A 16,622-nucleotide genomic window follows, 5' to 3' on the forward strand; every position below is an offset into this window, starting at 1 on the left:
TTCAGAAGTAATCGCCCACGCAGAACATTCTTTGGAATGTACATTTGCACAATCCCAATATATTTTTCCTCCAACCGCACTCTTGCTCTTTAAATACATGTAACTTTCCAGCAAAAAATTTTACCTCCTCACACTGAAGTTATAATATTGTAGCTTCATCTGAACATAAATTTAATAAACTTGTTTGCCTAAATGTAGTGTTTGTAATTTTTTTGTTTCCTGGTAACATGTGGTGATTGTCAGTCAGTTTATGTCTTTTACTGTAGTTTTTGTAATTTTTTTGTTTCCTGGTAACATGTAGTGATTGTCAGTCAGTTCATGTCTTTTACTGTAGTTTTTGTAATTTTTTTGTTTCCTGGTAACATGTAGTGATTGTCAGTCAGTCAGTTCATGTCTTTTACTGTAGTTTTTGTAATTTTTTTGTTTCCTGGTAAAATGTAGTGATTGTCAGTCAGTTTATGTCTTTTACTGTAGTTTTTGTAATTTTTTTGTTTCCTGGTAACATGTAGTGATTGTCAGTCAGTTCATGTCTTTTACTGTAGTTTTTGTAATTTTTTTGTTTCCTGGTAACATGTAGTGATTGTCAGTCAGTCAGTTCATGTCTTTTACTGTAGTTTTTGTAATTTTTTTGTTTCCTGGTAAAATGTAGTGATTGTCAGTCAGTTTATGTCTTTTACTGTAGTTTTTGTAATTTTTTTGTTTCCTGGTAACATGTAGTGATTGTCAGTCAGTTCATGTCTTTTACTGTAGTTTTTGTAATTTTTTTGTTTCCTGGTAACATGTAGTGATTGTCAGTCAGTTTATGTCTTTTACTGTAGTTTTTGTAATTTTTTTGTTTCCTGGTAACATGTAGTGATTGTCAGTCAGTTCATGTCTTTTACTGTAGTTTTTGTAATTTTTTTGTTTCCTGGCAACATGTAGTGATTGTCAGTTTGTGTCTTTTACTGTTCAGGAATTTCTCGCATAATATATGCGGGAAACTGAATACTAATGAAATTCGGAACCATGGCTTCAGGAAAAGGTAGCTTCGGGAAAATATCCATTTGGGGAAATGGATGGGAATGCCTTACCTTATATTTTTATATAGCAGGTCCAGGAGTCGATTCATCTTGGTTGCAAAAGTATCAATTACTCATTCCTTGAAACTCTGATCAATTGCAAGTTGTTTAACCAGTTTCTTTTCAAAGGTGATTGTACTGAGAGAACTTAATCTTTTATTCTTCGTTGAATTACAAAGATAATGTTTATCCTTTTCAATATGCTCATACTCCTTTTGGAGGAAGCTGTAGTAACTGCGAATTCCAAGACCAATTAGGCTACATAAGTTGTGTTACCTCTTTATAGATGGCTTGAAGATCATTGCTTGATCCATCCAGGATTCTGCAATGTTTTCTATCCCTTTGAGGAGATTATAGCTCCGTCAATATTCACGAATGGTTGGTTTATCTTCACCGTCGGTGGCCTTGACAAGTTGATCAAAAGTCCGGCATAGGTAATATGCTTTGAAAGTGGCAATGACGCTCTGATCCATTGGTTGTATTGGGTGGGAGGAAAACAACCTTCACCTTCACATTCTCATGCAGATCATCTACATTTACCGGTTGTGACGGTGCGTTGTTGATAAGGAGCAAGATCTTAAAATCAACATTTTCTTTCGCACAATATTCTTTCCAGGCAGGCACGGCGTAGTTTGTCAGCCATTGGCTGAAAATATGTCCAGTGATCCAGGCCTTTTTGTTTGCCTTGTAGATGACAGGAAGATGTTCTTTTGAATACCCCTTAAAAGCACGCGAATTTTCAGCCCTAGAAATTAACAATGGCTTCATCTCGAAATCGCCATATGCATTTTGCCAAGAAGCAAAGTCAGACGATCCTTCACTACTTTGGAGCTGTTTTTTTCTTCTTGTGAAATGTAGGTTCTAGAAGACATGCACTTCCAAAATAGCCCCGTTTCATCAACGTTGAAAACTTGCTTTGATGTGTATCCACCATCTTCAATTATTTTCTGTAATTTTGTAATAAAATCGTTTGCTGCAACACTGTCGGAACTTGCAGCCCTCACTAGTAACTTTAATGTTCTGAAAGATATAGCGGTATTTGAAGCACTGAAACCATCCTTAATTGGCATTAAATGTTTCTTCATTCTGCTCTCCACCTTCACTTTTCAATTGTTCAAACAGTGATTTAGCTTTGCATTGTATGACCACTAAACCAACCGAAGCATTGCGTTGGTTTTGGTCTTCAGTCCACATTGCAAGCATTTTCTCCATTTTTTTTCCGTTATCACGTTTCGTGTACTAGTTACTTTAGAAGCACTGACAGCAGAGGCACTTTCAACACTTGATTTTATTTTTTCTGCGTTGTTCCTTATTGTACGGACAGTAATTGGAGTCAGGTCTAAAGCAGATGCGATGTCCACAGCATGCTCACCCACTTGAAACTGATGCATTATATCCATTTTCATCGACAAGTTTATAGATTTCCTGCTCTTCTTCACCTTCCCTGAAGTAGAGACAGATGACGGACGTTTTGAACTCATTCTGTTACGTATAACTCGGCATAATTAAATCACTATCGTACACACTGCACTGCAAAAAGTAACTTAAACATATAGTATATAGACTCTCTCCTTCACGTCAAGTGTAAACTGTTTTAAAATATCTGTACAATACAATGTACGTATGTATAAGAGACTGAGAAAGAAGTGAATATACCTACTACAAGTCTACAAGCTTACACTTCAATGCTTACTCGTTATGAACATTCTCACACAACACATCGACACAGATAGTCTCAAACTCTCTGATATTTTCAGCCACAATATAATTAAACATCACGTGGTGACTAAGATGTCATTTGTTTAGTGTCATAAGGGTCAAACTCATAACAACTTATCTCCATTCGTCAATACCTCCCCACACCGCACCTAATTAAAATACATCTCGCAGAGACTTCCTCGTCAGCTTCTCACAGTATCTTTCCGCTCCATTGCCAACACTACCAACTTTAAAAGAGGACTAGTGGGTGAAGTGACATGACGCAATAACGAAACGACGTTCATTTGGGAAACATAAAGCTAGTACCTCCTGTATATATATTTGTCATCTCTTTTCATTCTTATATTAACATTATCATCGCATTGTCTTGTAAGTAAATACAAACTTTAGCAGCTTGAATAAATTAAACCTATCCTAATAAGTATGTTCTTGAAATATAAAAATGGAGAAGTGCATCTTGTGTAAAAACTTTCTTAATATATTTATGAAATGAAAATAAGATGATATAGAGAGTAAACAATAAAGACGTTTTTATTTTTAATTTTACCCTGAACTATGTGTTTCTATATTTTACATTGATAATATTCCAGGTTCTCCATTTTAGAAATACAGTATTACTTTCTACATTTTGATGGATGATACACATAATAAAAACATAAAAATTACAAATGTTGTGTACAAACAGATCATTGCAGTGTACAAATTGCTGGAAACCACTCAAAATGATTCTGGGATATTCTTCTTAGGTCAGATAATTATGTTAGAATTAAATTGCAGTAAGTATAAACACAATTTTCACATTTATACAGATACGTTCTTCCACCAGTGTTGATATGGAAGTTTTGTCCATTGATGTCACACTAAATTTGTTTCTCAAATCTGCATATTTACTGATTCTCATGGGAACTATATTTAATATATTCAAATACGCACCAATTTAGAGAATGATTCTTTTACAAAAGCAACAGAGTAAACTAAAAAATTTCCAAAAGATATTAATTTATTTCAATTAATAGCTAACCACTGTGGTGTTAGCCACAACAGTTCACACTCACAGAGTCCTGATTTTTGTGGTGTAATAATCATTAGGGATCCTATTGTACGGTGAATAAAAATCTTAAATTACAGTATAAAAATATTGCTTAATTTTGGTGTTATTTCGCACAAAAGAAAAACATAACTTCGATCTTATTTCACGCATTTTATAACTTTCTGACTCTCTTCGTGTAAAATACATTACTGTGAATTGTTACAAAGTCTAGAAGTCTTTATCATCTAGGGAATCTTGAGGATCTTTGTACATTTTAAAAAATGCTTAGTTTTCTGTCGGAACTTACTTGTTGTGTAGAGGAATTTGTTTATGAAAAATGTAAACTTATAGACACACCAAAACATTGAGGCTATTTCTACTTCGTATTTAAAATATGTAACCCGAAATATGTTTGAATATCAGATTTAAAATACTGTATTGAAATAGGGTTTCAATATAACATTCCAAATTTTTTTCATAAACTTCAGTGCACAACAGATTATATTCTAATCATCTACGATTTTAAAGAAAATTCCGATACCTAATTAAAACAAAATTGTAAACCCAGATAAACCTGATCACTGCCATGTCTGCATGGGTAGCTTACCTTATTGTATTAATTCACCCACATATTTATGTGACTTCTAGTAAACATATCGTTTGGGCACTTCAAATAAAAATCACGTAAAATTAAATTAAAATTTATCTTCAAAACTTGAAACATAACATTTTTGCTTTTATGAGCTGAAAATTCATATTTCGCAAATCCGTTATTTGCAAAATTTAGGTATCGCTAATAATCATAAAACAAGATTAGGAACACATTCTTTTGCACTGCACATTCATAAATCTTAAACAAGGCAAATTGAAGTCCTCAAAACTGGCCATTAACCCCTGGCCTGTTGCCTCATTAGAGGTGCCTTCTTGTGAGGTTCAGACCTGTCTTCGGACAACTACAACAATACTGGTAGCAGACCTGATCTGATTTATTAGAAAACACTCTATTTGAAGGGTACAGTGGTTGCATTAAGAAGAAGAATGATTGCAATCTATAACTATTATACATTTCTTATGCTGAAAATGTAGTATTAAGAACATTATGTTCAAATTATCTGTATACAACTAAAATACTTGACAGTGTAATAGGAGGCTGAAAGAAATAAAACATTGTACAGAGGGAAGCTTCCTGCTGAACCACTAAACTTAGAGGTGGGTTCAACTAAACTAATAGATGAACGCAGAATACAGAACTAGACTAAAAATAATTTCATCTAAAACATTATAGGTCTTCCTTATGCCCTCATTTCTCTGTCTCTCTCTTTTTGTTTATATCAGATCGTTATAATTAAACTGACGGTGTTCAAGATGGCACAGCACAGACTGTAATGATCGTAGGAGTGTAGATAGTTAGATAGATTTATTGATATAGTCACAAAATATAAAACTTAATAATTTAACAAAAGATCTATATACAAATGTAGTTCTACATAATAAATATACAATTTCCTAAACTAATTAATCTATCACAAATCTCAATAATTTATTGGTTCAAACTTGCACTTACGTCTTGTTTTAGTGCATATTTAAACCAATCGTGATAACCCTTAAGACTTTAAACCTGATTTATTTGCTCCTTTTCAAAATCTAATTGTAATATTTAGGTCTTATTTTACATAATAATTTATTATTCCAATTAGGTGATCAGATGTCGACACACTGTAAGTCATGAACCTGAAATAGCTGAATCGGTACATTCCATATGTAGGTTAATCTTTCTTTCTTGCAATATTTTCATGTCAGCAGAAACGTTTGCGTAACTTCTATGAAGACTACCGCATACCTGCTTAAAAACAAACTTGACAAGTTGCTTACATAATCAACCTCAATTTAGTTTCATCATTGTGTCGCATGTACTCATTATCGATTCATTGCTATTATGATGACTAATAAATTTATTATGATTGCATTCTTATTGAAATTAAAATACATTAGTTAACCAATTTATAAAGTCAAATTTTCTTCTGAACTTTTACTAATTATATAGCTATCGGAATACATTCATAACTACCTTAATTCACTATTTTCAATTTTTTTATTATTATTTTAAAAATCTTGACGTAATTCTATCTTATTTTCAAAACCTCTTATCTTATTTAATTAATAATAAGTTTTTCTGATTTTAGGAAAATTTAATCTTTGTTGATGCCTATCTCTTAGTAGGTAGTTTCGTTCAGTATCTATAGTTTTGATTGAATCTACTTTATTTCTGTTAGAGTTTCTATTTGTCATTTTACCTCTTATTAACTGTTCGTCACCTGCTTCTACTTCATCGGTCGGTATCGCACAGCTAATCGTAGGAGTGTGAAACCTCGTATATATGCTAATTAAGCAATGCGCTTGCGAATTATGAAAAAAAAAAAAATAGTTCCAAGTCTCGCCACCAGGTGAAAATATGGCGCTGTAAGCAATCAAAACATGTTACAGGCGCAAGAAACAGGCAGGAGAGATCAAACGCATAACGGTGGTTCTGGCACGTTTTTTAGGAACTATGGTTACAAACACTGTTCAACATGAGCTCCCACCTCGGCAACATGTTGCATTCGTAAGATGGCATTGTCGAAAGTTGCTTGCAGCACATCTGGTGAAATAGAGCGACATGTCGTTGTATGCTAGCCTTTAGACCGTGCAGAGACCGGATAGACACATTCTCTCAAATATCCCCACAATCAAAAGTCACGTGGATTTAGGTCAGGGATCTTGAAGGCCACGCATCTGGAAATGGCCTAGAGATGATGCGGTCATTACTGAAAGTTTCTCGCAGCAAATGTTTCACCTGGCGAGTGACATGTGGTCTTGCCCCATCTTGCATGAAAATAATGGTGTGGTCACTATTGCGTTCTTGCAAAGCTGGAATCACGTCTTGCACAAGCACGTCCCTATAATGTGCAGGTGTCACTGTACACCTAACAGACCCATGAGAAGTCATCTCCTCAAAGAAAAACGGACCAAGAATGAAGGAGCTTGTGAAACCACACCAAACAGTAATGTAAGGTGAGTGCAATGGTTGTTCCTGCACAACATGTGGAAGAGTCAAACCCCATACACGACAGTTCTGTGTATTCACTGCACCGTCCAGAGTATAATGCTCCTCGTCAGTCCACAGAATATTCCCCAGCCATAGGTTATCCACTTCCATTCACAGCATTGTGGAATATCTTGGGGTTTCAATGCTGCACAGTATGAATTTTGTAAGGATACCAGTGCAAAATCTTGCGAACTGTTGACCAGGGGAGCGACAATTCATGTGACATAGCTCAAGCACAATGCAATGCCACCAGAAGAACATACTGACGTCAGAGTTACAGAAAATTGCACATTCTGACTGCTCACAGCGCCATATTTTCACCTGGTGGCAAGACTTGGAACTAATTATTCTTTTGGCATAATTCGCGAGCACATTGTTTAATTAGTATATCTACGAGGTTCCACACTTCTACGATCATTACAGTCCGCACTGTGCCATGCTGAACACCATCAGTTTAATTATAACCACCTGGTGTATTCATTTTTTTTATACTTTCCACAATAAGAAATGTGGAATTTTAATTTGGAGAGTTCCGTATTTTGCGAGGTTCCAGCAAAATATTGTCTAATCTGGGTATAAAGCCTTCTTTTTATAAAGAAAGTATCTACTACCGTCTTGAAGCTTTCTGATTAAATGTGTCTAATGTTGTAACAGAAGAGTCGCAAATAATATTTTCCAAAGGGCTTTTATGCTTTTCTTCCAATTCGTTTTCTTTCATGTAACTATATACTGCAATTGTCCACACCTGGGGAGTAATGGTTAGTGCGTCTGGCTGCGAAATCAAGTGGCCCGTGTTCGAATCCCAGTCAGGGCATGTTACCTGGTCGAGGTTTTTTCTGGGTTTTTCCCTCAACCCAATTTGAGCAAATGCTGGGTAACTTTTGGTGCTGGACCACGGACTCATTCCCACCGGCATTATCACCCTCACCTCATTCAGACGCTAAATAACCTAAGATGTTCATACAGCATCGTACAATAACCTACTTAAATAAATAAAATGTAGACACTTGTCACTTTAAGTGTTCTCTCCGAAACATGACTAACAGAAATTGATTTCCTTCCATTCCTTGCATTGTCATCATGACTTCCTTGGTATCAGAGTACGTAATGCTCTTCTCCTCCTCTTCTTCGGCACTATGGTCCTTTCAGTAAAACCATGGTTTCCGTAATGACATCCTTCCACTGAAACCGATCCTGTGCTTTCAATCTCCATCTTTTAACCCCAATTTCATTTATGTCATCAAACCAGTGTAGTTTAGGTCTTTCAGCTTTTTTTTTTCCCCCCCCTTGATTTAATTATTTTAGCGTCCAAAGAAGTTTTTGTGTTCTACCTTCATCCAGGCCACGTGGCCCAGCCATTTTAGCCTTTTGAGTTTAATGTCAGTGATGATATCTGTGTCTGTGTACATATTTTGAATCTCCAAATTAGTTGGAATATACAATACACCATTTTAAAAAACTGAACCGTAAGTCTTCCTTTCCCACACACTCGGGATAGATTTAGCTTTTCCAGAGAGAGTCCCAAATTTCACTCCCATACACCACAATAGAGTTGATGATGGTTTTGTATAAGTTCATCTTAATTTTTTTAGATATGTTTCTAGCTTTCATGATGTTATCTAAAGCTCGTAGACAACGATTTGCTGCAGCAGTCTTCTATAATTACGTCATTATTATCGATAACTACTGCCCATAAATATTTAGAGGATGGAACTGTATTATATGATTGATAATTAATCACGACATATGTTGTGTTAATATGTCGGTTTGTCATATATTTCGTTTTATTTGTGTTAATATATAAGCCAGCTTGGAGTTGTAATTTCTTCTACCACCTATTAAATAGAAAATAATCATTAAGCACACCACCAGCTTGAATGAAAAGTAACTGTAAATGATGTGTTCAAAATCTGAATCGAACTAGGTTACAAGCAGACTTAGACTGAGGGAGTATATGAAAGATCGCTAATGTGCTGTAGGAACACCTCAAAGTCCTCTTATTACTGATTGGCAAGGTTTGCTCTGATGTTTAAACTCAATTGCTGGAAGTTTCCTTTTATACAGGGTGCTTAAGAAATCAACCGAAGAAATTTATATAGAGTTGTAGACAAGCAATTTGATATAAGGAACCTGGGGTCTCTGACAAAAAATGTCTGAATTATCAGTTGTTGAAGTTGTTTACATTTGATACTCATATTCCAGTATTAAAATAAAATAGAGGTGTGGAATGGTATGTGATGGTCTCGGATATTATTAGGGATTGCATTAAGCCCAATTGTAAAGAACTAATCGACCACGTTTTCAAAATTTATCCTTCACAGAATCTGTAAAATTGCCGGCACTGCTTGTTACCTATTTTAGAAAGGAATTATTGACATGAGGCTCAGGCCAAGCGGTAGTTTTTCTCTAAATCCCAATGCCTCTTATTTTGTTGACGAGATATCTGAATTCTTTCTTTTCTACGTATTGTAATATTTATTATGCTTCCTGCAAGAGTACACTGTACAGTACTAGCCATTGGTTGAGATCCAGTCAGTGTATTAAACTCCTATGGAGCTCAATTAGGTATCTGTTAGAAACACGCTGGCGTTTGGTTGCAAATGTGACGAGTGCATGACCTTTTTGTGCTCTGTGTAATTATTTTCATGCATTTTGTCCCGTTTTAATGTTTAAGTTGTATGAAATTCGTTGTGCGTATTTTCTATTAAACAGAATACTGGTATGCACAATTTATGTTCACTACAAGTTAATTGATAAACATACTGCGACTTGTCCAGAGGAATGGATATGCATTTCTTAAACTACATTCTTTCTTCACCCTTCTAAACAATTATTGTCATTATTATGTACGGTACATTACAAAATAACTAGAGCTGGCTTTTTAATGTTACAACACTAGTTTAAAGTTACATACCTTAAGTTTAAAAAAAAAGTACCTCCTGAAGTTTGAACTTTCGACCTCATCCTCTGACAGAAACCATCTACAATGGTTACCAATTGTGCTACAGAGACATAACAATATTGTATCCGACACATTTCCAAATGTATCGCTACGCCACATGCAGGTTCAATCACTTGCGTACTGGCCCAAAAAAATATTTCACGCCATTATGTGCAAGTTTGAACGCACAGACAACTAGTTTCCACCTCAAAATACGTACATAGAACCCCTCCACAACCCCTTAAATTTCTTCAGTTGAATTCTGAATCACCCTGTATAAAAAGAGAGTACAACAGATTATGAAGCTTTAAGGCAATGGTGCATATTCAATCCCGTATAGGCTAAAGTGCGCATGTGAGATACTTCCCTTTCCCTACTAGAACGCACTAAAAGAGGGATAGCGGTGCAATGGTTTTCCATGCATAAGTCAAATAGAGCAAGAAGTTTTCCTCAACAGTTGTAGCTAGAAATAATTGATCTGTCACATACTACACCAGTGATGTCAAAGCAAGCACATTTTTCTGACCTTGACGTCGTGTGTGGGCATTAAGTGCTAGGTACCGAGATGGAAGGAGGAAGGATTATGTATAATATGTATAGAGAATGAAAAATTAGCTCTAATTTTCATTTTACACTGCTTTGTTACAGTGGGATAATTTTATAGGGATTTATAGCAAGTTAAAAAAAATTACAATAATTTGGTAAAGGTATAAGAAACAATTTTTATCTTTCTTATATTATTTAATTATTCTGGTAGTAAACATCTCTTCCTCGTAATTTTCAATGATTTTTCTTGTCTCTTTTCTGCTCAACTTCAGTAATTTTTAATTCTTATTTGAGTTCGTTTTTCACATAAGTGCCAAGTATATGGGTGATAGTTCGTAAATTTGTGAGGACTTGACAATAAGAGCAATTTCTGTTAAAGTGAACAAAAATGCCACGAGTCTATGTAAACAGTGCTAACACATTTTGATACTTGTGACGAGAAATGACATTTTCTTCACAAAACCTTCATTAATCAGAAAAGTCTACCACTGTTATTTTGTTTGTAAAATTGAGGACCAGAATAAAACTCGGATTCTGCGTGTATTCTGCAACACTGTGTCAGCAACCTAAGAAATTAAATTAATGAGAAAGGACGTCCTTTGCAGTGCACATGATCTGAAAGAAGCCAACCAAGAGTATGGATTAGCACGTCTAGCCGCGAAACCAGGTGGCCCGGGTTCGATTCCCAGTCGGGGCAAGTTATATGGTTGAGGTTTTTTCTGGGGTTTTCCCTCAACCCAATATGAACAAATGCTGGGTAACTTTCGGTGTTGGACCCCGGACTCATTTCACCAGCATTATCACCTTCATCTCATTCAGATGCTAAATAACCTAAGATGTTGATAAAGCGTCGTAAAATAACCTACTAAAAAAAAAATTATGGATGAATAACTGCTACTTTCGCACGGTTCCGATATCAAGCAGGGAATTTGTGTAAGTTTTAAGCACATTTGTTCACAGTTCTTGGGGAACAAATAAGCAACAAATTACAAGGATTAACTGTTGTCGTGCTATGAAAAACTTGGTTGCAGTATGTTTTCATTTATTCACTTCCTCCATTCTCATCCCGACATCTTCCCCAAGGATTCTGGTGCAGTAAATGATAAACATGGACATGCCCACCATGTAGAAGAGGTATGCAGGAAAATAGAGCCCTGCTATTTTAGAAGATTAGTGCTTGACTGTCAGAGCCACTGTTTAAACACCAAGCCAACATGAGTTTACTTTATCTCAAATCATGAACAACAACAATGTTTATTCGTGTATAAATAAGGACATTCAAAATTCCTATCTTTTATATGTTTATATTTCTGATGGATCTATATTTATATTTCTTGTTTTGTATGAATTGCTTTTATAATAAATAAAGACAGTAGTGTCTTCATTCATGTATGTTATGTTGTATTATTTCGATGTTACTCCTAATATTTTATGTTTGTATTTGTGAATGGCACTGGAATTTATCAATGCCTATGATATTACACCATCAAGTAATTATTTACTTAAAAAATTTATTGGTTTGACTAGTTTCTGGAATATGAGTGTATTTATTTAACGAGTACTTTGATAAGATGTTGCAGATGACTTAAGAAACTAGAGCTAAGTATTTTTGTGGTTGGTGATATTTTAACATCTTCTGCTCAAATGAATCTGAAAACCCCAATTTGATGCAGTTTACACACTTTCAATGAAAATTTGTTGTTCTGTATTATTACTACTACTACTACTATTATCATTATCGTCATCATCATCATCATCATCCTAACGAAGGCAATATTAAGAGCCACGCTATTCAATCATGATAAGCATGCTTTGTTTAGCTGCTTTTTAAAATAACATTTTACGAGCTGGTGTGAGGCTGAAATCAAAGAAGTGATTCTGGCGAAATTACATTTTAAAAGGTTTTATTTTCGCATACCAGTATTGCTATTATAAAGGCAATTATGCAATACTCCAGCAGTTTAGGAAGTTTTTTACGTGGACACAATGATTTTTAAGTTATAACTTTTGGCTAATTATTAAAAATCGCATTTATAACATCCTCAGTTATGAAATAATTGTATTGTATTTATTAAGAAGGTGTAAAGAATTATTATAACTCGACTTGATTTAATGTTAATTTGCAATACACTGCAGCTAGTTACCAAGCGCTATTTCTTCAAGGTAACATGTGTGAAATTTGAAAAAATTATTACTTTTGTTGATTCTCTTTTAAATTTTGAGGGTATGCACTTCTACTGAATATAAAGCAATATCTTAAGTTTTAACTAAATACTCAGTTAATATTTTACAATACTATGAATGCCTGTTTTGATCATAAATAGAATGAGGTACATGCGTTATTTATTCTGGCTATAAGGTCAAAAAGGAGATGTCTAAGATTAGAAGCTAAATGGTCTAAAACTTAAATAATCATTACTGAAAAGGAGCCAGTTTTCTCACATTAATTTGTTGCAATTCGTAGAAAATTTATTTCCTTTGTACTGAAGAAGACGCCACTTCACTCATTCATTGTGTTCTGCCCAAGGGCAGGTCTTTCCTATTTTCTGCCTTCCTTTTTGTCTCCTTATATGATCCATATAAAAACGCCATTTAACCCCTTCTTATTCTCAACTCTTAAATTTATAGTTATAAGTAGAGACCAGATTTATAGGCTTTCACCTATATTTACTGCGTCTCATATACATGTACTGTATTTAGAAATTTCAGTGCATCAATTTTTATTCTCTTCTGCACTGGAGAAAGCGACCCAATCTGTGGTCTTTACCCCTTCAGTCTTTTGTTGTTTTAGATAAAATAAGTAACAAGGAATTCCATCTTTCTTTATATAGGGGTCATCCTTCAAAGGTTTCATCCTCTCAAAGGCACTAATTGGGACTATGTAATTTGGAATTTCCACTGATCACGGATATGATATGCCAGTAGGAGGATATGAAGTGGCTGAACTTTCTCTTGAGGTGAATGAACTGCGAAAAAGTCGCATTGTTGATATTCGTGGAGTTTTTGGTCATGTTTGCTGATAGAAGACTGTGATCTTGCGTGTGCAGGTACTAGCTGTGAACTTTTCTGAGGTCTCTGTGCAGTTTGTCTTATTCTCATGCTTCTGGTAACATTCAATTTTTATATATTTTTTTGTTAAGCTATGCCAAAACAAGTGAAATCACAATTATTACTACAGTGGTTTGGAAATGATTCCATCTTTATTTATTTATTTATTTATTTATTCTAGTAGAGTTAAGGCCATGAGGCCTTCTCTTCCACACTACCAGAAGTGAAATACATAATGAAACCATGACAAAAATAGTAAAGTCATACTTAAATATAAAAATCATTTTCACACACATTAACAAGCTTATACGGGCTATAATGAAGTATTAACTGAACATGATACATAATTAAGTTATTTACAATTCATATCCTAATTCTACTTTATGATAGGCCTAAATGACAATTTATATGCACAGAATAACCTCTAAAAATCGGCTAACACTCACAAATCAATTTCCTGAAAAAGTATGTAATTCTTAATTCTAATTGATTAACCGGTTGGCAATCCCTGACACAACGAGGTAAGGAGTTCCATAGGCGACAAACTGACACTGTGAAAGAGGATGAATAGAAAGAGGTATGGTGACGAGGCATGGATAATAAGGCCTGATGTTGATTCCGTAACGTTGTAAGATATTCAAAGCGAGTTCTCAGATATTTTGGAGTAGAAGTGAACAATATTCTAAACAGAACAGATAAAGAATGTGTTATTCTACGTCCCTTTCGGTGGACCCATGAAAGAACTTCGAAAGATGGCGTTATATGGTCAAATTTCCGAGTATTGCAGATGAAGCGGACACACATTATGAACACGTTGTGGTCCAACTAAATTGACAGTTATATTTGTTAAGAGAGAATCGCAGTAATCAAAAAGGGGCATCACTACCACTAAGGGAAATGTTATATCATTTAAACTTCACTGCAAACATGCATTTTTGCGACCACTTTCACAGTTTGGAGGAAAAAAAAAAAAAAAAAACTAAAAACCTGTTTCACCTATTTCAATAACCTAAAATAGACCTTTTAAAACCCTAAAAGTTCGTTCCCCAGTTATATGATATGATATGATTTATCATCATTCATCTGTTTGGTCCTGCTGGCCCTTCACATTCCTGTACTTGGGCCAGCATTCCCATTCGTACACTACTTACATCATTTATAAATAGTTTAGTGACTGACTCATGCTCTTTACGTGTCATTCATTTCACTTATCACTTCCTCTGTTTGATACTTTAATCATGTCACGATTTATCATTTTAAACCTGTCTTATTCTAATTCCCCTATTCCTGACGGTTTATTTACTATTTAATTCAATCTCTATTTTCCCTACACATGCTATTCATTACCGTTTCTATCTCTTCCTTGTTTTACTAATATGACATAAAATATTTTTCGTATTCTCTATCCCAACTGATATTACATTTCTTTCTTTCATACTTCTTAGTCCTTACTGACATGTATAATGGATAATTCCTACTCCTAGCTCACCTTACTTTCTACATCATTTCAGTTATTACATTTACACAATATTCTTACACTTTCCATTATTTATAACATGATCTTCTCACTCTTTCTCCCCAAATTACACTTCATCCTTTTCTTTTCAATATCCTTTGCTGCAAACATTGGCAAAGACTATTTTCTCCTGCTTGACGCTGCTTCATCAAAGGAAAAGTGTAATAAAGTTTCGTTATATTTAATATGTAGAATCGCCTCTTAAATTTTGATGCATCAGTCTCCTTCCACCCTGTATACTATAAGATTCAAATTAGTGTGTGTTATGGGATTTTTCACTACAACATGAAGCTTTAAAATTCATGCTCCTCAAAACTTCAAATTTTGAGTTGTTTTTCCTTTTTGAACTGCGCCGTTAATATATTGCTTTGGTGAATCTATATTTTCCTTTAAAATCTTCATCGTGTAATATACATAAATGGATCAAAACGATTTTGTACTGCTTTATTTTTCTATTGCCATCATTTTTCATACCATCATTGTTTTCTAATGTCGTCAATGCCCATTAAATAATCATTTAAATCTTCCATTTCGGTTATGTAACTTTCTTTACAGGAGATATTTAGCTCAGCTTTCTAACTAGGTCATGAAACAAATGACCAGCTGTTTATGGAGTCAGCCATCTTGTCCTCCTGTACTAGGGTGATAGGTTGTATAACGAATAGCGTGTGCAATTGTACACCATTTGAGTACCCCATTTTGTCTCATTAACTTCATCAACGCCTGCAGCCCTTTTTTTTTTGACTTCACTATTAATTGCTTCTTGTTGAAGTACTGCAACCGCAGAGTCTTTATTTTAGATTTTATTTCAGTTACAGTAGTTTCGTGTCTCACTTTTCTGAGTTCACACATTTGTTGCACAATTGTTTTGTGTTTTAGGAGATTGTGATAATCTTCGTTTTTTTATGTGAGAATGACAATTATCTTCTGTATTCTATTAGTAGAATTGTTACTTCCCTGCTCTACTTGGCCAGATGAGTAATTTTATATTATGTACTGTATTAAAAATTATGCTTTACAGTTACCTCCTAATTAACTAACTACACTATGATTTATAAATCAAGCAAAAAACTATATAGAACATTAAAAGTGGGTCCACATCGCCATTATGAACGGACTGCACAAACCAATTGCAATAATTAACCCTACTTACAGGATCTTGTGGTTGTAAAGCATGAACTACAGTTACCCTGTATGGTTTAAGTTTCAGAAGTTTCGTTGCCACAAAAGCTGACCTTGGAAATGTTAACCTCTTGTGCTAAACGTCGCGGTGATTTGCGGGGTGAGTGCTCTAACCGGCCCCTACTTCATCAAGCTTCTCTTCTGTCAGTACACGGCGTTGTTGAACACGTTTCTTGTTCAAAAAAGATCCTGTATGTCTGACTTTATTGACAAGGTCATGAATAGTTGACCTGCTAGAAATTCGAACACCTGCAAACCGATGTTCAAATTCTCTTCGACATCTTCTTGCAGAGTATTTCACATACGCATCATAGAGAAAAATACGTTGTTCTAAAGTGTACTCAACCATTATTAATAGATACTTTATCACCATGAGACAACACAATTTTACTCACAACACGCGCACAGACGTTTTTCCCTCACGACAGATCCAACTCGACTGACTGGCGCGTCAGCAGTAGCTACAGCGCTACTCTGGCGGCAGGCGCGCCAATCTT

General features: G+C 34.9%; 1 protein-coding gene across 4 annotated transcripts in view; it reads left to right on the forward strand.

Moving 5' to 3' along the window:
* The window catches only part of LOC138707388 (RNA-binding protein 5-like), a 132,414-nt gene that overhangs the window by 90,619 nt on the left and 25,173 nt on the right, over positions 1-16,622 (forward strand). The window contains exon 19 of one of the 4 annotated variants that reach the window (XM_069836748.1): positions 13,211-13,329. The exons of the other annotated variants lie outside the window; for them this stretch is intronic. Within the exon in view, the coding sequence (XP_069692849.1) occupies positions 13,211-13,264 (54 nt within the window). The 3' untranslated portion in view covers positions 13,265-13,329. Of the gene's footprint in view, positions 1-13,210; positions 13,330-16,622 lie in introns of those variants that run through there. 4 annotated transcript variants of the gene reach the window in all.

Source organism: Periplaneta americana, chromosome 10, assembly GCF_040183065.1.
Source record: "Periplaneta americana isolate PAMFEO1 chromosome 10, P.americana_PAMFEO1_priV1, whole genome shotgun sequence".
Classification (NCBI taxonomy): domain Eukaryota; kingdom Metazoa; phylum Arthropoda; class Insecta; order Blattodea; family Blattidae; genus Periplaneta; species Periplaneta americana.